This window comes from Haliotis asinina, chromosome 1 (genome assembly GCF_037392515.1).
Source record: "Haliotis asinina isolate JCU_RB_2024 chromosome 1, JCU_Hal_asi_v2, whole genome shotgun sequence".
NCBI lineage: Eukaryota > Metazoa > Mollusca > Gastropoda > Lepetellida > Haliotidae > Haliotis > Haliotis asinina.
In genome coordinates, this window is record NC_090280.1 from 51850393 (window position 1) to 51875802 (window position 25410).

The 25410-nt window shown below is 41.3% G+C and overlaps 3 protein-coding genes across 3 annotated transcripts; 1 reads left to right on the top strand and 2 right to left on the bottom strand.

Moving 5' to 3' along the window:
- Positions 1-692: 692 nt before the first annotated feature.
- Positions 693-2544, bottom strand: LOC137273412 (C-type lectin BjL-like). The gene is made up of 2 exons (XM_067806089.1): positions 2370-2544; positions 693-913 (listed from the first exon to the last, which is right to left on the bottom strand). Exons 1-2 carry the CDS (start codon positions 2533-2535, stop codon positions 693-695), a joined length of 387 nt encoding a protein of 128 aa, XP_067662190.1. The 5' UTR covers positions 2536-2544.
- A 13528-nt stretch (positions 2545-16072) lies between these two features.
- On the top strand, positions 16073-19953 carry LOC137280228 (uncharacterized). The gene is made up of 4 exons (XM_067811869.1): positions 16073-16116; positions 16720-16782; positions 17195-17401; positions 19622-19953. The coding sequence occupies exons 2-4, from the start codon at positions 16725-16727 to the stop codon at positions 19840-19842; spliced, it is 486 nt and encodes a 161-aa protein (XP_067667970.1). The 5' UTR covers positions 16073-16116; positions 16720-16724; the 3' UTR covers positions 19843-19953.
- Positions 19954-22998: 3045 nt separating this feature from the next.
- Positions 22999-25121, bottom strand: LOC137280244 (uncharacterized). The gene is made up of 4 exons (XM_067811871.1): positions 25084-25121; positions 24623-24685; positions 24110-24316; positions 22999-23278 (listed from the first exon to the last, which is right to left on the bottom strand). The coding sequence occupies exons 2-4, from the start codon at positions 24672-24674 to the stop codon at positions 23058-23060; spliced, it is 480 nt and encodes a 159-aa protein (XP_067667972.1). The 5' UTR covers positions 24675-24685; positions 25084-25121; the 3' UTR covers positions 22999-23057.
- Between the last annotated feature and the right edge of the window lie 289 nt (positions 25122-25410).

Genomic DNA, 25410 nt, shown 5'->3' on the forward strand with positions numbered 1-25410 from the left:
ATGACATGTTGTTTATCACATGGCTGACTCCCACGCACGGTTTTCGTGGTTCTGTGGACTTCCATAGTGGCTTTCAAGTGTCATACAAAGTATGTCTGGCTTGTTTGTTCGTTCCCCTTGACAAGACCTCTAGTAACATACCTTGACATGTTGCTTGACATATGTGGCATAAATTCACCAACTTTGTATACGTGACATAAATTCACATACGAACTTGGTATATGTGACATAAATTCATAAGTTTAATTTTACGTTACTTTCAGCAATATGCCAGCTACACGGCAGCGGTCTGTAAATAATCGAGTCTGGACCAAACAATCCAGTGATCAACAGCATGAACATCAATCTACGCAAATAGGAACTGCTGACATGTGTCAAAAAGGTCAGCGAGCATGACCTCCCGACCCCGTCAGTCGCCTCTTACGACAAGCGTAGACGTGTTTTAGGGCAAGCATGGGTTGCTTAAGACCTATTCTAACCCGGACTTTCACGGGTCACAGGCGGATAAGGATGTGTACAGGGACATATATGCCTATCTGGTGGATGGGAATAGAAAGCTGTAATCAAACCAAACAATCAAGTGATCGATGAACGCATTTATTGTTTTAAATCATCGACTACCCATCATTCATTATTAAATGGCGTCTGAGTGATGGTCGATGTACACGTTAGTTGAGACGTTGTGGTCGCCGTTACAAGGGGACCTCGCAGATGTATCGACGCTTGCGGTGACAGTAGAGATCGCTGATGCCGCAACTATCCAGCTGACCACAGTCCTTCCCCCGACCGTTGTCCGGCTCGTTTTTCCCCCAAGCGGGCACATTTGTGGATTCAGAGGTCCATTCAAACTGAGACGATTCCGAGCAGCTTCCAGTTCGTTTCAAACCAATCCACACTCGGAATTTCTTTGAACCTGAAAAATTAAGGTATGAGTTGAGAGTTAGTCAAATGAAAATCCCAATTATTTAAAACATTTATGGCATAACTTTAAGGTTTGGTAGAAATGATTGTTGTATCAATGGAAGCAGTGGCCTGTGTTCTAGTTGTGAGGCTCTTGAAGGACATCCTTCACAGAATTCAGGTTCTCAATATTTACTCGAAATTTTCACCCCTGAGATGAAGAATATATTGCTATTTCTTTCTAGTTTGATATCCGGAATTAACGTAAAGAGGGGGTAGGATAACATGGGGCAGAGTACCCAGGTAGAAAAATTTGGATCAGTCTCAGCCTTATCTTACTATATAACAGTTCTGTTGTTTGTTGTTTAACGCCGCTCTCAGTACAGCTCTGCAGTCATACTAGTGTCTTACCAAATGAAGGGTGTCGAAAAATAAATCAAGTAATTAACTAAAATGGGCAAAATAGTGGCGATGCGTGCCCTTTGTATACGCGATTGTTGTGAACCGTGAACGTTTACCAACATTCCATCAGCTCCCACCCATTGTACCCATGTGGGTGGGGAATCGAACAGGATCTCCGTCGTGATGAATGAATGCTTTAACTACTCGGCTACCTACTCCTCCTTGCACGACTGTAACATGGATATTGATGTTTATACACTGCCCTGACATCTCCGAAGATGAAGACCCAAAGTGAGGACGGAGACACATTCTAAACCATTTGTTGCTACGGAAAAGAAAATACAGTTCTCTTGTCTGTTTGATAATGAATATTACATTCAATAAAGCTAGAAACTACCCCGATGGTGTTGTGGTTAGGACGTCCGCACGGAGAGCGGAAAATAGTGGGTTTGATTCGAGGCCGCGTTGCACCAGAAGACGTTAAAATATTGTACTTGTTGTTGACTGCCTGGCGCTCGGCATTAATGGGTACAACAAGGACTGGTCGGCTGGGGGTCAGTATAAGATGTCTTAGAGGAATATTCATGCTTAACTGGGGCATGGTATCTCAGTGAGCTAGCACTAGAAAACAAGCTTAAGTGTGGGTTGTATAATTAGCCACACACATGCACGTTGTAATATAAGAGAAATATTCTGATGTAAGACCTTCCATTTTACCTCATCTCACCAATAATGTTGGTTTTAATGCATTTTAAGGCATCATCTTGTTGATGATGAGGAGGAGCAGGAGGATGAGGGAGATGCACCAAACGTATAACCTAAAGCTTGTTTGAAGAGTTGCACGAGAATTTGAGAAACACATAACCACCTAATCCGATCAGGTACCCAAACTGTGTCAGAAAGGCATGTTTTATTGTAAAATGAATAAAATGTCGTGATTGTAGCTTGGATGGAATGTAGAGCATTAACAAACTAGCAAACACTCCTCTATTTCTACTTATTCAGTGACTGCTTCTCTCCCCTTAAGTTGCTGATTCCCCAGTTTGGTAGGAGGGTAAATCTCTTACCTGCGTCTGTTCCTTTGTCTCCCAGGGCAGTCATGTATCCAGCGACGATGCCATACTTCTTTGGCGTGTCCAGGCTGACCAGGCGCCCACCTTTCGTCTTCTGACACTCAGCCTCGGCGAATTTGTACTTCATTGTGTCCTTGAATTCACTGAGTCGGAAGCACATCTTGGGATTCCTAACCTTAGTGTACCCTTTAGGACACTTGGCTACAAAATGCAGGCAACGAAATATCAATAAAGCTCAACACATTTTTGTTAAACAGAGTTGCCTGGAAACATTTATCGTTTGTCAAAACATACTGGAGTTTTGGTCTTGTTTGATGCTTTGATATCTCAAAACGAAGTTTTATGCCGTTTCCTGTTGGGAAATGTTATTCCAACTATATGACAACAGCCTGTAAATAATCTGGACAAGACAATGAAGTGATTAAATGGGCAAACTTCAAATGGATTGGAAAATGACACAACATTGTCCATTATGTCACTTACCGTGACCATAAATACATTCAGTATGTCGCCATTGACAACCACAACAGGTTGATAAACTCAAACATGGAAATGAGCAATAGTTCTCAAAATGAAAATCCAGACCTTCGCAATCATATACAGCCTACCTGCAAGTGCAGCGACTGCACAAACTGCAAATATGATGAGTCGCAGCATCATTGACTTTCAGGCTGAAACAGAAATTCCAAATAACAATAAAATGCTCTTGTTTTCCTTGAAATTATCTCGACTGAGATGGTAAAGTCGTTGATCCTCGTGACCCATGAAGACTCGGGTTAAAATTGGTCTTCTACAACCCATGCTTTTCTGTAAAGGCGACTAACGGGATCGAGTCGGTAGGCTCGCTGATTTGGTCATCGTACCCCGACTGCAATTGATGTTGACCACTGGATTATTTACAGACTACCGGCATATAGCTGGAATATTGCTGAGTAAGGCGTTTAACAAGTAATTCCTGTCACGTCATCAACAATCTCTACAGTGTGCCCTACACATTATGGCTTTTTAACCGGCCATGTTTGCTGATATGGTTCATGCATGTCTTATTGAGTTTTATTAGCAGATGGGTAATGACATCAATCACTGGAATGTCTGAACTAGAGTCGACTAAATACACAGTTTACCATAAACAAACGGGAATATTGGCCATTGTGACACCATGAAATACCGTTCATTACCTGAACTGTACTCGCACCTAAACGCTAACACAACGCAAGCTCAAAGTGAAAACATCATGAACATTATTAAAGAAGAGTGACTACTTTACCAACAGTTGGAAGTAAGACGGTCGCTGCCAGTAATGCCTGTTCAGTGAGGAGTACAGACAACTGTCTTTTATAGCACAGGGGAGGCTTTTTAACGATGTAGTCTCTGCATTTGCATAATACACTTGTAATGGTTGAGTTAATATCTGCTACGTGATCCATTTTAATAGAGTTATGTATTATTAAGAGAGCAGCTGAATATCAATAATGCTTAATAGACGATACATGAAGGTCGTTTATCACTTGTAAAACCAGCTTATCATATTTTTGCACGAGCGGATGTAAAATACACAATTCAGCAATCTGTCAGTATTGTCAATTTCCGCTGTAACACAGATCTAACAGTTGTTTTAATAGTTCTGAAAAGTTATTGGAAATCCTACTGAAGATTATTTAATTTAGAGAGAGAGAGACAGACACAGAGAGAGAGAGAGACAAAGAGACAGGAACCGAGTGAAAGAGAGACAGACAATCACAGCGACACAGAGAGGAAGAAAGAGAAAGAGAGAGATTCACACAGACACACACAGAGAGTGACAGAGAGACAGAAACAGAAACAGAGATACGGAGAGAAAGACAGACAAAGAGATATAGAGAAAGACAGAAGCCGCTTAAGGAGGCTCAAATCAATAATATCCGACTCCAATCCCTCTAGAGGGACAAAGGCACAATCTCACTATCGGCTCACAACACTCTACCCACGAGATCCTAACTTAATTCAATAGTGTATTCGTGTGCTAGCTTAAAAACGGAAGGATATGAGTGGTTTGTGCTTGGCGTCTTGTTTCAGTGACATTAACAGGCCGATGACGTTCAAGAAGATGTTTTTCTGACATTAACCTCAGTTATAAGGGAATGTTGCGACTGACTGTACACTGCCACGTTGTCTCGCTCAGATGTGGGAACAAAAGGTTACGATATCATACCAATGGCAGGTCAACAATCTTCATCAGATATGCATTTACGAACAAAATAGAACGCTAAACTAACAGCCTCCTACCACATGGACACTCTCCTACCATATCAACAGTCTCCTACCATTTCAAGAGCCTATACCATTTCAAGAGCCTCTTACCGTATCAACAGTCTCCTACCATATCAAGAACCTCCTACCATATCAACAGTCTCCTACCATATCAACTGTCTCTTACCGGATGAACAGCCTCCTGTCACATCAACGGTCTCCTCCAATATCAAGAGCCTCCTACCACATCAACAGTCTCCTATCATATCAACAGACATCTTCCGTATCAACAGTCTCCTACCATATCAACAGTCTCCTACCATATCAAGAGCCTCCTTACATATCAACAGTCTCCAACCACCTACCACATCAACAGTCTCCTACCACACCAACAGTCTCCTATCATATTAACAGATTTTACCGTATCATCAGCCTCTTACCATACAACAGTCCCCTATCAGTTCAACAGACTTCCACCATATCAACAGTCACCCACCATATCAACAGTCTCTTACCACATCAACAGACTTCTACCGTATCAACAGTCTCCTACCATATCAACAGTCTCCTACCATATCAACAGCATCCTACCATATCAACAGTCTAATATCATATCAACAGACATCTACCGTATCAACAGTCTCCTATCATATCAACAGCCTTCTACCATATCATCAGTCTCCTATCATTGCAGCACACTTCTACCATATCAACAGCCTCCTACCACATCAACAGTCTCCTACCATATCAACAGACTTCCACCATATCAACAGACTCCTATCATTTCAACAGTCTTCTACCATATCATCAGTCTCCTATCATTGCAACACACTTCTACCATATCAACAGTCTCTTACCATATCAACAGTCTCCTACCATATCAAGGGCATCCTACAATATCAGCATCGGGCATCCTAAAAGATCAACTGTCTCTTACCATATCAACAGACATCTACCTTATCAACAGCCTCCTACCATATATAGAGTCTCCTACCATATCAACAGTCTCTTACCAATGCAACAGCCTCCTACCATTTCAACGGCCTCGTTCCATTTCAACAGTCTCCTACCATATCAACAGCCTCATTTTAAAAGAATCCTACAATTTCAACAGCCTCATACCATTTCAACAGTCTCCTACCAAATCAACAGCCTCCTACCACACCAACAGTCTCTTACCACTAAAATAACAGCCTCTACCACATGGACACTCTCCTACCAAATCAACAGTCTCCTACCATATCAACAGCCACATACCACATCAACAGTCTCCTAACCTATCAACAGTCTCCTACCATATCAACAGTCTCTTGCCATATGAAGAGTCTCCTACCATATGAATAGGCTCCTACCATATCAACAGTCTCCAACCATGTCATTAGCCTCATACCATATCAAGAGCCTCTTACCATAGCAACAGTCTCGTACCATATCAACAGTCAATAGCTTCCTAACACATCAACAGTCTCCTACCATATCAACTGTCTCCTACCCTTTCAAAAGCCCCCTGCCATTTCAAGAGCCTCCTACCATATCAACAGTCTCCGGCACCCTAGCACATGAACAGTTTCCTGCAATATCAACAGTCTCCTACCATATCAAAAGCCTCCCACGATATCAACAGCCTCCTAATATATCAACAGTCGCGTACCATATCAGGATCCCCCTACCATATCAACAGTCTCCTACCATATCAACAGCCTATATAGCTACTAATGTGTGAAAATAGAGATTGTTCTAAATGTTTGTGCCACAGTCACTCATACTGCTACGAAAATGGTTTCTGCATATACCAACAGTCATGTGCAATATAAAAGTTCACAAAATGGCCGCCATGTAATTTTCGCCTTCTGTGATGGGATGTAAATAAAGTCAAAATAATTCCTGATGTCTTACCTGATAGTTTCTGTATTTAGTAATACAGCCTTTTACAAGTACAGCTCCCCTTCGCTTAGGCAGAGTAGAATACAGTGATGTTGGACGTGATCTATGAGATCCTGCTTTGCTTTTATTTAATATAACTGTCTTTGTAGCCTGATTTGATTTTCAGCGTTCTCCATATATTTTCAGTGATATTATAGTCCCGGGACTGAGGTGGCCCATTCATTGTCTGAATATCACGTTTCCATTGAATTGTCTGTCTAGAAACATGGACAGGAATGTCTTGCAATATAGTCTCTTGCAATATATAGCCCACGACATGCTGGAACTTTGGCTATTACTGGCCAAAGGTTGCTGTAAAGCATACCAATATACCTTGTTGAAATGATGTGACCATCTACAGTGACAGGGGTTCCAACATCTTCAAAACAAATACATCAACACAACATCACACTGAGACAAGGAGCATTGTCATCAATATACACATCAAGGAACCGGGGTTTCCACATTTCTTCATTGTTTCTCCAAACAAAAACTTTCTGATCTTTCCTTACAACAACTTGAGTCTCATCTGAAAATATTACCCTGGACCAATCTCTATTTGCATTCCGTCTCAAATGTGTTCTGACAAAGGCGTCTTCTCTTGAACCTGCTTTGAGAGGATATGGTGGTTTTCTGCTTCACAACTCTTCTATGAAAACCATTTTCATGGAGCCGCCTTTGTATTGTCCTCTTGGATAGTCTTACTATCTGGTTCCAAAGTGAAGATATTTCCAGAAGAGACTGCCCCTGTTACATTTAACAATCTTCAATAAAGCCCTCGTATACCTGTCAATTGTTTTTTCTCTCCAGTCACTTTCCTGATGATTTTCTGTAGTTCCTCCTTGAGAATACATATTCAAGATTTTACTGGCAGTAAACCTATTGATTCCAGTTACCCTGCCTTCTGAATTCAAACTTAATATGAGCTTTCTCTGACAGGATGTACGATTTTTCCCTCTGGGTGCCATGACACTTTGAGAAGACGTCATACTAAGCACTCGAGAGTTATTCCCCTTTTGTTTACAACATTAACAAGCGTTAAGTCAAATTTGTACCCCCTAAAATTTGACAATATAACTATTGCCAAGATGAAATATACTTTCATATAAATGAATCCACTGCTGCTGGCAAGAATCACTAGCAAGGCTGTTGACATGGTAGGAGGCGGTTGATATAGTAGGAGGTTCTTCATGTGGTAGAAGACTGTTAATATGGTAGGAGGCTGTTGATATGGTAGGAGGTTCTTCATATGGTAGAAGACTGTTAATATGGTAGGGGGCTGTTGATATAGTAGGAGGTTCTTCATATGGTAGAAGACTGTTAATATGGTAGGAGGCTGTTGATATGGTAGGAGGTTCTTCATATGGTAGAAGACTGTTGATATGGTAGGAGGTTCTTCATATGGTAGAAGACTGTTAATATGGTAGGAGGCTGTTGATATGGTAGGAGGTTCTTCATATGCTAGAAGACTGTCAATATGGTAGGAGGTTCTTCATATGGTAGAAGACTGTTAATATGGTAGGAGGCTGTTGATTGGCCATTTTGTGAACTTTAATATGGCACATGAGTGGATATGTCTGGATGTCCCAATATCCAAACTATCGACTTGAGACACAGCCACAATTCAGTGTCTACTAAACAGATGAAAAGGGGTTAAAGTTAAGGTTAAATGTTAAAACGTGGGTCTGGGGAGGCAGGGGACGGTGTTTAAACGTTTGGTTGTGAAACGTGTGGCAAGTGGCCTCAGCATTGTAAATAGCTATGGATTATTGAGTTTATACTTTAATATGTGACTGGAGTGTAAGGAGTTTAGATTGGTAGGGGATAGACGTGCTGTGCAACATGGGGATAAATAATGAAGTGTGGCGTGTTTGAATAGGGTGTTTCATTCAGTCAAAAGGGACCAAAAGTGAGTTAATACATGTCATCAATCTATCTGGAGGTTCTTTTATGTCGACAACTGCACATTTTGTTAATTGCGGAACTTCTCCTACTGAGTAGTAATGTGGAGCGTAACCCGGGTGCGAGGATCACGCCTCAGAGAAGTTGGCTGTGTCCGCCTCAGGTGTGAGACACACTGGTGTTCCGAGAAGTGGACAAACTCACAAACGCAAAACGTGGCGTTATCACAGAAGGTAGAGCAGCTCGAATCCTAGTCAAGGAGAGAAACTAAGTTCCTCTATGGTAAACTGGGATGATTCAGAAGACAAGGTGAGAAACTTTCTGAAAACTAAACTTGAAGTAGAGTCAGGCCATTCCCATGGTATTGCCACTGAACATGCTGGCCGCCTATTCACCAAGAGATGCCCACGACCCACAATTGTGAATTTCTCTGGTTTTGAAGATAGATGATATGTCAGTGAAATAGCCATGAACAGGCTTAGAGGTGATAGACAGGTTCGGGTACTCCCGACTTCACACAGGCCATAAAGGATACACGGATAGATACACACTGGCGAAGAAACAGGGAACACAGACACCGACCTATGAGACGTGCACACTCACCCTCATGTGCTCGCCCTCAGCACACGTGTAGTCCAGGTGGTTAGACCGTGGAGGCGAACAGGCAAAACGACGTACATATGTTTTACTAAATGGATTCAGAAAAACAACAGCTCAATGCATTGCAAACACTATCTAAGGGCTAAGAAGGATTTTAAAACACACTGTGATAGGAAGAAATCAGATTATGAAAAAAAAGTGTTTTAAACGAAATATGTGATGTTGCAAAGAAACAAGACTGTCGTCATTTTTGAAAATCTATAAAGAAATATTGCTAGGGAAAATATTTCAGAAAATAAATCAGATGACGAATGGTTTAACTTTTTAAAAAAATCTCCCCGCGAATGGCACTGATAATTCCTTTGGCGAACATGTTCACAACTGTATATCTGATTATGAGATATTATGAGCAGTAAAAAGTCTGAAATGTGGAAAATCAGCCAGGACAGATGGCATTCCAGTTGAAGTTTTTAAAGAATGTGTATCGTTTTTGCTTCCTTTAATAGTCCGTTTTATCGAGTTCTAGACAGTGGTGTTTTCCCAGCCTGTTTCACAAAGCCCTCTTACCGGCCCGACCTCGTAAAGCAGGTCGTAGACCACCTCGTAATTTTTTACACCGTTTCACAAAGACCTCGTACATTTACACTGTGTCGTAAACAGCCACAAATTTAGGACCCTGATTGACCTGTCGTAAATGCTTTAGGAGGTTGTAAACACTACTAGGACAATGATGGCGTCAACGACTATGGTACAGCAAATGATTAAAACACGCTAACTAATAAGGCCTAAGAAATTTTGAGATCATGATTCAAAGCATTATTTGGTGTACAGTATAATTTCAAATGTGAAAATTCGGATAATCACTATGATTATTTGATTTAAAAATAACATGCTAACGATTACTGATATCAGTTTTTCATGTTGTTTCCAATAATAAATCTGAAACGCAGCCGATGAACCTAGAATCGGTTGTGATGCTTTCGAAACTATACTCACACGAACGCCTAAGTGCGCTTTCCGCCGTATTGGATAGTGTTTACAAAATCTCGTTTCGCGAAGGCCGGTACTGAGACGCCCATGTCACGAATATTCCGTAGTCAGCTGCGACAAATGCATCACTGAATTACCGATACATGTTAACATGATATTACATCTGGTCTTTGGCCACCAGTGCCAACAGAGACAAAATAAAACGAAACATACTTGGGTTGAAGACAAAGACAGCGCTAATTTGAAACGTAAACAAACAAATTCCGATTTTACAGTGTAGCACTTTATAAACAAGTTCTGACATCCAACCGGCTCTCCATTTCTTTGAATGGCTCAATACCTGTATGTATAGAAAGAGTATCATAGCAGGAAATTAAAAACAGATACAATTCAAAGATTTGATACTTAATTAAGTAATTGTCAAACTTTTCCTGCTGCGTGACGCCATAACTGAAGCAAAATTGCGCAGAACAACGGTAAGTATCAGTGTTTCTGGCTTCTTCTCTTGCTTACACTGAAAACGATGAAAACATATAACAACACACTGATAAACAGAGTCATTCTGATTACTTACATATCATATTTATGCTCAAACGATCCCAGAAATGAGGAATGAGTCCTCGCAAAATCCTGTGTACCCTTGTCAGCGAAGCCGCCATTTCGTAAGAAATCGGTCATTGGTTGTGATGTCATACGTCAACATTGTTGTACATATTAGGCCATTTCTTGGAGGTGAAGGTCGGATGGACAAGAGTAAACAAAAACGTTTCCGAAAACAATTTCAGTACTATGAAGTATGTTTAGCGTATGGTCCAGATATGTTTTCATGAAACCAGTATCTACCTTTAGCCTTGTTCAATATCACATCATACGTGGATATAGGGTTTACGGTTTTATTCTTTGAGAGTTTTTAACTGATTGAATAAAAGTTACGAAAGAAGTTGACACATTTAGTGTAACGGACCACGGTTAAACCTTTACACAAAGACTAGTGTTATTAGATCAAACGTAGACATAACGGCAACACGGTTAATGGACAGCGATTAATTCAAACCTTACACTTAAACTGCTAATATTAATGGAACTGATTTATACATTTTATCTTGTAATTTTCAGTGGAATGTAGTGAGAGAATAAAATTATTACGATAAGATAATCTGTGCTGTCAATTAAAAACATGGCATTTGCACTGTTATTGAAACTGTGCTTCTATTTTGAAATACTTCGGGAATAACAGGATGCGCAGGTGTCTGTTTGGTCTCGCTGTATGCGTTGCTATGCAACAAAGTACCTCTTAAACGATGTGCAACATGGATGTAGGACCCCGTGGTACGACATGGATACGACGTCTTTGTGAAACGGTCGTAAAGGAGGTAGGAAGAAGGTCGTAAACAAGGGCGTATGGGCTACGACCTCCTAAATTTAGGAGGCTTTTGTGAAACGCAGCCCAGGAATGTAGGATTGATTGCACCTCTGCATAATTCTTGCGAAAGGGGTGATCCAAACAATTATTAGATTCCCAGAGCCTGTGAAACAGTATAGTTTTGCAAGCTGAACGAGCCCTACATGTCTTAAGGAAGGACGTGTAGATCAGCGGAACACAAAGATACGTGAATGAAATTTTGTGGAGAAATGCATTGCTATCTTGTCCATATTCTATGCGAACAACAGTCACCGCAGTCATTACTGCTGTCAAACAGGTGGTGTTAAAGTCAGTACCTCCTATGACCACCTCCAGCTGCTACCACTGCCCGACATCTCCTGGGTACAGATCGAATCAGTCGTTGGATGTTTTGTTGTGGAATCCTTCTCCGTTCCTCCTGCTGCATGTGGAACAACTGTTGAAGATTCTGTGGTGGATCACGACGTCGACGTACCCACCTATCGATCTAATCCCAAAGGTCCAAAGGTGTTCGATTGGGTTTAGATCCAGGGATCTGTAGGGCCAGAGGAGGACATTGATGTTGTTATTGGCCATGGTGGCACGTGCTGTGTGGCGCCTGGCGTTGTCCTGTTGGAAGAGCTGCTGTTGACGGTCAACAAGGTGAAGGACGTGCGGACGGAGAATCTGGTCGATGTATCGATGGGCCGTCAGATTGCCTTGGACAAGCACAAGTTCCGACCTGTAGGTGTATGGAATCGCTCCCCACACCATAAAACTTTCCTCACCAAATCCGTTAACCTGTCTGATGCAGTTAGGAATAAAACGTACGTTCATGACGTCGTCTGCAGACACTGCCTCTACCATCACGTCGCCTGAGGAGATAACGGGATTCATCGCTAAACCATATGCGCCTTCAGTTTGCCAGGTTCCTTATGGCAGCACCGTGTTACACCATCTCAATCGTCGACGTCGATGCAGTCGCGTCAAGGAGGGGGCAACTTTTGGACGTTTGGCACCTATTCCTACTTCTTGGAGACGGTTCCTGATTTTCTGATCGAACACTCTTCGGACTCCAAACTGTTCTTGTGCTGTGTGATGGCGGTCACGTAGGTGGGTTGCCCGAATGTACAGATCTTGGGCAGGTGTGGTGACTCTAGGTCTTCCTGATCTTGAATCGATCCCACAATCAAGTTATTGTGCTGGGATGAACATTGAAGATCCTTGCCACCTCACTCTTTGATTCGCCAGCTTGCATGATTTCGATCGTCAGCGTTGAGGCGTCCCATTTTCGTGTACTGTACTTGCAAAGATCGTGGATGAAATTGTTAAATTCATTTGGGACGTTTATAGTCACATGCTGTACTCATGCTTTGCAAGTGGGAAACAATAATTCTGTCTGATAGTCGTGCTGCGCAACAATCATGCGCATCATAATAATCCTGGCTGCTAAAACCGCTCAAAATCATTGTTGAGATGCGTTTGGTAAAACATCATCTTCTAAAACATTCCAGAAACAGAAACACAGAAACATTCAAAGCTCTGTACGATTTTTTACGTGTTCGCTGTTATTACCACCCTAAATCTCAGGTTTGGCAAGGTACATCTAAAATTCATGTTTGTTTCATGATTCGTGGATTCAGGCGCAGGGTCTAGTGTTTAGTGTCTAGAACATACAGGTAAAATGATTTGTCCCATCAATATCCTCCGTGTGCGCTAGGTTTCGTTTTACTTACGCTCTGCATGGAAACTCTATAGTATTGCTGTCATACACTGCAACTCATGCAATAAAGGATTGCGGGATCCATTCACAGCTGTACCAAATGCCCATGAGGTGTTTATTATTCAGAACCCAATGAAACAGCTAAATCTTTTACCTTACTTGGAGACGACCCTACCAGTGCTGGTTAGCTTTCGTTGTTCAGAATATGCTGAATAACAAAATACCCCATGCACACTTGTACACCTGGGAATGAATCGCACAAGCTTTTATTTCTTCAGGCTCAGTTTACATTGTATATGACAGCACCACTATAGATATTTGATAGAATTTGTTGGCATGCGTTGAATAACAAACCAAGTGCTGGGTCCTGAATAGTTAACACCTCGTGGACATTTGGTACACCTGTGAATGGATCATGCACTCTTTTACTGCATGGGGTTCAATGTACTAGTATATGTCAGCACTACAACAGAAATTCCATATAAAGCGTTTGAATAACGAACCCACGGCTAGCATGTCATAGTCTGTTACCCCCTAAGCCTTTCCTTGGTTATTTTTCTGATATATTCTCTATCTTTAATAGCAGATAAATCCACATGATAATAGACCCCATCCAAAAAACCCACTCCCCCACCCCATCCCACCCCACCCCACCCCGCTATCCCACCCCCATCCAGCCCAGATAGTTTCATGACATGTGTTAACTGACTTTTAGAAGCTTTGGGCTGTGTGAAACACTCCATTCGCCCACACCACACTTCAATATTTATCCCCATGTTGCACAGCACGTCTTGCCGTCGCCACTACAGCGCCCGTTCTCTATCCCCTACCAATCTAAACTCCTTACACTCCAGTCATACAAAACAGTATAAACTTAATTATCCATGCGTATTTACAATGCTGAGGCCACATGCTACATGTTTCACAACCAAACGTTTAAACACCGTCCCTTGCCTCCCCAGACCCACGTTTTAACATTTAACCTTAACTTTAACATCTGTAAATAATGACCAGACAATCCAGTGATCAATATCATGGACATCGACCTGTGCAACCGGGTTACGATGACATGCGATAAAAAAAATCAGCGAACCTGGCCACCCAACCCCGTTAGTGACAAACATGAGTTGCTCCCATTCACTACGTTCGCGTCCTTTATCTATTTTTCGGATTAGCTGTCTAATAGGAGGCTGGTCATTTGGTAGCAGACTGTTCAACTGGTAGGAGCCTGTTCAGATGGTGGGAAACTATTAATTTGGTAAGAGACTGATCATTTGGTAGGAGAGTGTTTATTTAATAGGAGACTGTTCATCTGGTAGGAGGTTGTTATTTGGTAGGAAACAGTTCATTTGGTAGGAGGACATCCTTCATAGAATTGTGGTTCTCATTTTTCCCGAAATAATAGCCTCCGAGTTGAGGAATATATTACCATTTCTTCCAAATATTATGTCCGTAATTAAGGGTGTCAAATATCAAATGAAGTAATATAATAAAATGGTCAGAATAGTGGAGATGCATATCCCTTGTAGAAGTGGTTGTTGTGAGAGAGCGAGGTTAGCTTTACGCCGCTTTTACCAATACTCCAGCAGTATCACGGCAGGGACACCCATTGTGCCAATGTGGGGAATCGGACAGGATCTTCGATGTGAGGAACAAATGCTTTAACCACTGGGCTACCTACTGCGCCTTACATGACTGTAACATGACATTGATGTTTATACATTACCCTGAGAGCTCCGAAGTTGAAAGCCCAGGGTGAGGAATATTACACTCAATAATGTTGGAAACTACTCCTATGATCTTGTGGTTAGGGCGTCCGCCCGGAGAGCGGAAGATCGGTTCGATTCCAGGTCGAGTTATACCAAAAGACGTTTAAATATGGTACACACATTCACGTTGTAATATGAGGGAAATTCGACCTTCTATTTTATCTCATCTCACCAATAATGTTGGAGTTTTAAAGTGTTGATCTTTAAATGAGGAAGAGGAAGAGTAGGAGGAGGAGGTAGAAGAAGAAGAAGAGGAGAATGTTTATAATGCATCAAACGTATAACCTAAAGTTTGTTTGAAGCGTTGCACGAGAAGTTAACAAACAAATACCCACCCAATCCAATTAGCTATCTAAATTGTGTCTAAATTGTGTCAGAAAGGCGCGTCCTAGGGTAAAATGAACAAAACGAAGTGATTGTAGCTTGGGTGGAATGTAGCCGAGAGTGGTGTTAACAAACTTGCAATAGCATGCACTCCTCCATTTCTTGTTATTCAGTGACTGTCCCTCTCCCCTTAAGTTGCTGATTCCATTCCCCAGTTTGTGTGTCTAACTCTGACATTCTCTATGTGTCTCTGTCTCTGTTTCTTTCTCTCTATGTCTCTGTCGGTTTTTCTCTGAGTCTCTAACTCTGACATTCTCTATGTGTCTCTGACTCTATCTTTCATTCCGTGTCTCTGTCTCTGTTTCTTTCTCTCTATGTCTCTGTCGGTTTTTCTCTGAGTCTCTAACTCTGACATTCTCTATGTGTCTCTGACTCTATCTTTCATTCCGTGTCTGTCTCAGTTTATTCTCTCTGTGTTTCTGTCACTTTCTCTCTCTTTCTCCGTTATTATCCCTTTGCCCCTGTCTCTCGTTCTCTCTCTCCCTCCCTCTCTTTCTCTCTGAATGAAATAACGTTCGGTAGGATGTTAAGTTTTTTCTGAAATCTTCAGCGTAAAACAAGATCTGTATTACAGATTGCTGAATTCTGTATTTTACATCTGCTGATGCAAAAAGCATCTATTAAGCATTATTGATATTCAAATGCTCTGTTAATAATACATGACTCTGTCAAATATGGATTACGTAGCAGATATTGACGTCTCAACCATTACAAGTATATTATGCAAATGCCGAAACTACACCGTTAAATAGCCTTCCCCTGTTCTATATAAGACACAATTGTCTGTACTCTTCACTGAACAGACAGGACTGGCAGCTACCATCTTACTCCCAAGTGTTGGTAAAGTAGTCACTCTTCAATATTAATTTTCACTTGAGTTGTGTTAGTGTTTTGCTGCGTGTGTAGTTCAGGTATTGCACATTTATTTGTTTAATGTATACCGCCTCAATAACCAATTTCCCATTTCGCTGATAGTGGACTGTGTATTTAGTGGAGTCTGGTCCAGACAATCCGGGAATAGATGCCATGAGTGTCGATTTAATCAGTACGACATGCATGAAGCGTATCAGCAAACATGACCAGCTGATAAAAAGTGACACAACTCTGTACGGCACATTGCAGAGTGTCGAAGATTTGCTCCAGCCTTGTCAGGAATTATTTGTAGTTTAACGCCATACTCAGCAATATTCCAGCTATATGACGGTGGTATGTAAATAATCCAGTGGTCAACACCAAAGAGCATCAATCAACGCAATTGGGACACGATGACGTGAGTGAACCAAATCAGCGAGCCTGACACCTGATTCCGCTAGTCGCCTTTCACGACAAACATGGGTTGTACAAGACCACTTTTAAGCGAGGATCAACTACCTTACCATCTCAGTCGAGATGATTTCAATGAAAATAAGAGCATTCTATTGGTATTTGAAATTTCTGTTTCAGAGTTAATGTCAATGATGCTACGACTCATCATATTTGCAGTTTGTGTAGTGGCTGCACTTGCAGGTAGGCTGTATATGATTGCAAAGGTCTGGGTTTTCATCTTTAAAAGTATTGCTCCATTCCATGAGTTTCTCAACCTGTAATGGTTGTCAATGTCGACATACTGGATGTATGTTATGGTCACAGTAAGTGACATAACTGACAATGTTGTACCATTTTCAGATCCTTTTGAAGTTTGCCCATTTAATCACTTCATTGTCTTGTCCAGATTATTTACAGGCTGTTGTCATATAGTTGGAATAACATTTCCCAACAGAAACGGCATAAAACTTCGTTTTGAGATATCAAAGAATCAAACAAGACCAAAACCATCATCCAATATGTTTTGACAAATGATTATGATTTGTTTCCAGGCAACTCTATTTAACCTAAATGTGTTGAGCTTTATTGTTATTTCCTTACCTGCATTTTGAAGCCGACTGTCCTAAAGGGTATACTGAGGTTAGAAATCCCAATATGTGCTTCCGACTCAGTGAATTCACGGACACAGTGAAGTACAAATTCGCCGAGGCTGAGTGTCAGAAGACGAAAGGTGGGCGCCTGGTCAGCCTGGACACGCCAAAGAAGTATGGCATCGTCGCTGGATACATGACTGCCCTGGGAGACAAAGGAACAGACGCAGGTAAGAGATTTACCCTCCTACCAAACTGGGGAATCAGCAACTTAAGGGGAGAGAAGCAGTCACTGAATAAGTAGAAATAGAGGAGTGTTTGCTAGTTTTTTAATGCTCTACATTCCATCCAAGCTACAATCACGACATTTTATTCATTTTACAATAAAACATGCCTTTCTGACACAGTTTGGGTACCTGATCGGGTTAGGTGGTTATGTGTTTCTCAAATTCTCGTGCAACTCTTCAAACAAGCTTTAGGTTATACGTTTGGTGCATCTCCCTCATCCTCCTGCTCCTCCTCATCATCAACAAGATGATGCCTTAAAATGCATTAAAACCAACATTATTGCTGAGATGAGGTAAAATGGAAGGTCTTACATCAGAATATTTCTCTTATATTACAACGTGCATGTGTGTGGCTAATTATACAACCCAGACTTAAAGGTCACATATACTCTAATAGGGTACAAACGCAAAATCACTTGCTGACATCGTTATTAATGAAACCCCGTCATTAAAAATGCTCATTTCGATCTTTAATTACTTTAAATCGACCTTTCTGTCAACAGTGCAAAATTCTCAACCGCAAACGAAATTTCAGCCAATCAGAGAGGCGCGTCTCCGTGACGTAATAGTGGGTATATAAATGAGGGTCTGTGCAGCATTCATCTACATTTCAGGGGTTGAACTATTTCGTTTACAGGTTTGTACAAACCTGAAATCGCGAAAACTGTTGAGAAAAATGAAAGCTATATGTTCTCACAATCTACTATCATTTAGTTTTGTCTCCTGCTTTGCCTAGTTTTCGAGTTACAACCCTTGTTTTCATAGACGATTCTGTAAAATCACTTGGTGTCGCTAGGTTGTAATCCGTGTTAGGTGGTATAAACCTACACGTTATTTGTCATCATTCACTTGATGCTCAGTTAATGAATTTATGACAGGTATAATTAGTGCTAACGCCACTTAGATTACCCGACACAGGCCCCCATTTGGCATTTCTTTTGTCTGGATCGCTCAAAGGATTAACCGATAACACGCTGATTGATTAATCATAGTTTTATGGGGATTTAAGTAGGGGATTTGTCAAAAGGTAATGTTTATGTGTGTACATTTACTAATCTATACTGAATACACTCTGTCGTGTCTGTGTCTGTGTAAAACAACGCCCTTCTTTCAAAGGATTAACCACCAATACATTGATTGATTCCACATTATTGGCTAACTAAAAAACTTTTTAAAAAGAATGACACACATTATGCAATTAGTTGCCATGTGTGCTATCTTGGGTAACCAATGATACTATACAACAATGTGAAAAAACTGAAACGATACATAACACAACTGGTACCAGATTTTAACGTCTTTTGGTATAAAGCGGCCTCGAATCAAACCCACTATTTTCCGCTCTCCGTGCGGACGTCCTAACCACAACACCATCGGGGTAGTTTCTAGCTTTATTGAATGTAATATTCATTATCAAACAGACAAGAGAACTGTATTTTCTTTTCCGTAGCAACAAATGGTTTAGATTGTGTCTCCGTCCTCACTTTGGGTCTTCATCTTCGGAGATCTCAGGGCAATGTATAAACATCAATATCCATGTTACAGTCGTGCAAGGAGGAGTAGGTAGCCGAGTGGTTAAAGCATTCATTCATCACGACGGAGATCCTGTTCGATTCCCCACCCACATGGGTACAATGGGTGGGAACTGATGGAATGTTGGTAAACGTTCACGGTTCACAACAATCGCGTATACAAAGGGCACGCATCGCCACTATTTTGCCCATTTTAGTAAATTACTTGATTTATTTTTCGACACCCTTCATTTGGTAAGACACTAGTATGACTGCAGAGCTGTACTGAGAGCGGCGTTAAACAACAAACAACAGAACTGTTATATAGTAAGATAAGGCTGAGACTGATCCAAATTTTTCTACCTGTGTACTCTGCCCCATGTTATCCTACCCCCTCTTTACGTTAATTCCGGATATCAAACTAGAAAGAAATAGCAATATATTCTTCATCTCAGGGGTGAAAATATCGATAAATATTGAGAACCTGAATTCTGTGAAGGATGGCCTTCAAGAGCCTCACAACTAGAACAAAGACCACTGCTTCCATTGATACAACAATCGTTTCTACCAAACCTTAATGTTATGCCATAAATGTTTTAAATAATTAGGGTTTTCATTTGACTAACTCTCAACTCATACCTTAATTTTTCAGGTTCAAAGAAATTCCGAGTGTGGATTGGTTTGAAACGAACTGGAAGTTGCTCGGAATCGTCTCAGTTTGAATGGACTTCGGGATCCACAAATGTGCCCGCTTGGGGGAAAAACGAGCCGGACAACGGTCTGGGGAAGGACTGTGGTCAGCTGGATAGTCGGGGCATCAGTGACCTCTATTGTAACCGCAAGCGTCGATACATCTGCGAGGTCCCCTTGTAACAGCGACCACAACGTCTCAGCTAACGTGTACATCGACCATCACTCAGACGTCATTTAATAATGAATGATGGGTACTGTATGAGTGAAAACAATAAATGCGTTCATCGATCACTTGATTGTTTGGTTTGATTACAGCTTTCCATTCCCATCCACCAGATATGTATACATGTTCCTGTACTCATCCCTAGGCGCCTGTGACCCATGAAAGCCCGGGATAGAATAGGGTTTCAGCAACCCATGCTGGGCATAAAACGCATCTATGCTTGTCGTAAGAGGCGACTGACGGGATCGGGTGGTCAGGACCTTTTTGACACATGTCAGCAGTTCCCATTTGCGCAGATTGATGTTCATGCTGGTGATCACTGGAATGTTTGGTCCAGACACCATTATTTACAGGCCGCTGCCATGTAGCAGGCATATTGCTGAAAGCAGCGTAAAATTAAACTCACTCACTCACTCGTTCGTGAATCTATGTCTATGTCACGTATACGAAGTGGGTGTATTTATGTCACATGTACCAAGCAACATGTCAAGATATGTTACTGGAAGCTTTGATAAGGGGAACGAACAAACAAGCCAGACATACTTCGTATGACACATGAAAGCCACTAGAGAAGTCCACAGAGCCACGAAAACCCTGAGTGGGAGTCAGCCATGTGACAAACGTCATGTGATAAGAGCTGCCATTAGATTGGAAATGAAACTTATGATGTGATCTTGAGAGTACGGAGAGAGTATGGTGACTGAATAAGGCTATTGCTTTCTCACATTAACATTTGGAGGCAGAAAAGCAATAGAGCGATACCTCGAGATGGGAAAGCGAAATTGCAAGATGAAAAAGTGATAACACAAGACGAGAAAGCGATAGCACGAGATTAGATTGCGAGATCGAGTGAGAAAACAAGCATGTGATGGCGAGATATTCCACAATTCAGTCCTGTCTGCACATGATGTACCACAATGGGAGTTCAATCCCCATTCGTAGTTAGACTGTCCTTTCTCACTGCACGTTTACAATCGTCATATTGTGAAATACCGGATACACTTAATTCTGTGAAGTGACTAAAGGAGTTAAATAGTTTATGCCATGACTGGACTCGAATTGTCTTAAGCGACTTAATGCCCCCAACCAATTAAGTTATGTCACTGTATGACCAATGTATCGGAAGTGCCAGATGAAAGGGAGGGACCTCTGAGAAATAAGGTATTGTCATGAGTATCTTGTATGTTGATTTACATCAAGAGATTCCAGGCCATCAATACCATCATTTTAAATAAATGCAACCATTGTATCATCCTACCACATTAAGTGAGTTGCGATGTATGCCACTTTTAAGAATATTCCGACAAATTTGAACTTTTGCAGCTCAATGTATTACATGTACATCACATTCAGAGAGTTCAGAAGTATGTGACACTGTAAGTGCCATATATAGACAAGTGTATAATTATTATCAGTTTTCGTTGTCTGGTAGCAGGTGGAGGTGTTTGAAATGAGGTATGGAAACTTAACCATTTATGTTTATGTCACTTGATTGTATTTCAGAATGAAAAATACAGGTGGGGTGTCTTTGAAAAAAATATAGATGATGAAATGTATTAACTGACGATCTTCACCAACAGGAGCCAAAATCACACCTTCCCAAGGGTAGAGGGAGACGCACCTGACAGTAATGTACCTAGGAAACCTCTATGTAGTAACAGAACCATTCCACAGTCGATGGTCTGATCTGAGCCAATAAAAGGATGCAGTTGAACTTTCGTCTAATCAAAACTGAAAATAGCTAAACGCCGGTCTAACAATAGTGAACATGCTTGAGTGGCATTTTAAAGTTGCTCAACAAGGGGGAATGTTCAATGGATATACAACTTCTTTATAATCACATAAGAGACGTTTGGTGCAGATGCTAATACTATTATCAGTCAAAAGAACAACACTGCAGGTAAGGCCTATGTATACATGACAGTAAAGTTTTCGCTGTCTGGTTATAGTTGGAGGGATTAGAAAAGAGGTTAGAAATGAGGTTCAGGAACTTAACCATTTATGTTTATTTCACTTGATTGTATTTCAGGATAAGAAATACAGCTAAAGTGTCTCTGAATTAATAAAGATGACGAAATTTATCAACTGACTATCTTCACCAACGGGAACCAAAATCTCTCCTTCCCATGGATAGAGAAGACGCACCTGACAGTAAAGCACCTTGGTACCTCAATGTAGTAACAGAACCATTCCACAGTCAATGGTCTGGTAAAAGCAAATAAACGTTCGTCTAATCAAAACTGAAAATAGTGCGAAGTTAAACGCTGGTGTAACCATAGTGAACTTGTTTGAGTGGCATTTAAAACTCAACATCGGGGAATTTCTGGGGACATACATCATTATTAATATTATATAAGAGACGATTTGGTGTATCGCTTCTCCTGATATCGCTTTCTCATGTTGCAATGTGACCTTCTCATCATCTAGCTTTGCTGACTTTTCATTTCCAATTTAATCGCAGATCTTATCACATGATGTTTATCACATGGCTGACTCCCACGCACGGTTTTCGTGGCTCTCTGGACGAAGTATGTCTGGCTTGTAAGTTTGTTTGTTCCCCCCCACCCCCACCCCCATAAAGGCCTCTAGACTTCGTATATGAGACATAGGTTCACCAATTTTGTATATGAGACATAGATTCACCAATTTTGTATTTGAGACACAGGTCACGAACTTGGTATATGTGACTTAAATTCACGAATGTGACAGATTCATGAACGAGTGAGTTGAATTTTACGCTGCACTCAGCAACAAGCAGAATGGTGGCGGTCTGTAAATAATGGTGTCTGGACCAAACAATCCAGTGATCAACAACATGAGCATCGATCTGAGCAAGTACGAACCGATGACATGTGTCAACCAAGTCAGCGAGGCTGACCGCCCGATCCCGTTAGTCGCCTTTTACGATAGGATAGTCGCCTTTTATGGCCAGCATGGGATGCTGAAACCCTATTCTATCCCGGGCTTTCATGGGTCACAGGCGCCTAGGGATGTGTACAGGGACATATATACATATCTGGTGGATGGGAATGGAAAGCTGTAATCAAACCAAACAATAAAGTGATCGATGAACGCATTTATTGTTTTCACTCATACAGTACCCATCATTCATTATTAAATGGCGTCTGAGTGATGGTCGATGTACACGTTAGTTGAGACATTGTGGTCGCCGTTACAAGGGTATCTCGCAGATATATCGACGCTTGAGGTCACAGTGGAGGTCACTGATCCCCCAAGTATCCAACTGACCACAGTCCTCCCCCCGACCGTTGTCCGGCTCCGTTGCCCCCCAAGCGGGCACATTTGTGGATCCCGAGGTCCATTCAAACTGAGACGATTCCGAGCAGCTATCAGTTCGTTTCAAACCAATCCACACTCGGAATTTCTTTGAACCTGAAAAATACAATGTAAGTTGAGAGTTAAATGGACGTTAGTCAAATTAAAATCCCAGTCAAAACATGTATGTCATAACGTTTATGTTTGGTTGAAATGATTGTTCTATTCATGGAAGCAGTGGCCTGTGTTCTAGTTGTGAGGCTCCAAAAGGACATCCTTCACAGAATTGTGGTTCTCATTTTTCTCGAAATTATAGCCATTGAGCTGAAGAACATATTACTATCTGTTTCAAATATTACGTCCGGATTTAAGGGTGTCAAGAGAAACAAATCAAGTAATATAATAAAATGGTCAGAATAGTGGAGATGCATATCCCTTGTATACGCGACTGTTGTGAGTACCTGTTGTTGACTGCCTGACGCTCGGCATTAATGGGTACAAAAAGGACTGCACGTCTGGGAGTCAGTATAAGGTGTCTAAGTAGGTTATTCATGATTAACTGGGGCATGGTATCTCAGAGAACTAGCACTATAAAACAAGCATAAGTCTGGGTTTGTGCAAGCAGCCACACAAAACACGTTGGAACATAAGAGAAATATCCTGAAGTACGACCTTACATTTCACCTCATCTCACCAGTAATGTTGGCTTTAAGGCGTTGGTCTTTAAATGAGGATGATGATGATGATGGTGATGATAAGGAGGAGGAGGTTTATAGTTCACCAAACTTATCACCTACAGTTTCTTTGAAGAGTTGCACGAGAAATAGTTAACCGCAGCATTAACAAACTAGCAATAGCAAGCACTCCTCCATATCTACTTATTCGGTGACTACCTCTCTCCTCTTAAGTTGCTGATTCCCCAGTTTGGTAGGAGGGTAAATCTCTTACCTGCGTCTGTTCCTTTGTCTCCCAGGGCAGTCATGTATCCAGCGACGATGCCATACTTCTTTGGCGTGTCCAGACTGACCAGACGCCCACGTTTTGTTTTCTGACACTCAGTCACGGCGGATTCGTAGTTCACTGTGTCCTTGAATTCACTGAGTCGGAAGCACATCTTGGGATTCCTAACTTCCGTGTATCCATTAGGACAACTGCCTACAAAATGGATACAAGGAAATAAAAGTAAAGCTCAACAGGTTATTGGTAAATAGTGTTGCCTGGAAACAAATAATTATCATTTCTCAAACATATTGGATGACAGTTTTGGTCCTGTTTGGTGCTTCTCTTCTCTCGAAGTTTTATGAAGTTTCTAGTTTTAAATGTTATTCCAGCTATATGACAACAGTCTGTCATCCAGTCTATAACCACTGACAACCACAACATGTTGGTAAACTCCAACATGGAACGGAGCAATACTTTTAAAGGTGAAAATCCAGACCTTTGCAATCATATAAAGCCTACCTGCAAGTGCAGCGACTGCACAAACTGCAAATATGATGAGTCGCAGCATCATTGACTTTCACGCTGAAACAGAAATTCCAAATAACAATAAAATGCTCTTATTTTCATTGAAATTATCTCAACTGAGATGGTAAAGTCGTTGATCCTCGTGAGCCATGAAGACTCGGGTTAAAATTGGTCTTCTACAACCCATGCTTTTCGGTAAAGGCGACTAACGGGATCGAGTCGTCAGGCTCGCTGATTTGGTCATCGTAAGCCGATTGCACAGACTGCAATTGATGTTGACCACTGGATTATTTACCACCGCCACCGCCATATAGCTGGAATATTGCTGAGCAAGGCGGTAAACATCAAACAAATACTGTTCGTTACCTGAACTGTACTCGCACCTAAACGCTAACACAACTCAAACATATAGTGAAAATATCATGAACATTATTAAAGAAGAGTGACTACTTTACCAACAGTTGGGAGTAAGACGGTAGCTGCCAGTCCTGCCTGCTCAGTGAAGAGTACAGACAACTGTGTCTTATATAGAACGGGAGAAGGCTATTTAACGATGTAGTTTCTTTATTTGAATAATACACTTGTAATGGTTGAGACGTCAATATCTGCTACGTAATCCATATTTAATGGAGTCATGCATGATTAAGAGAACTGCTAAATATCAGTAATCCTTCATAGACTATACATGAAGGTCGTTTATCACTTGTAAAGCCAGATTATCATTTTTGCAGCGGTGGATGTAAACTACACAATTCAACAATCTGTAACACAGATCTAATAGC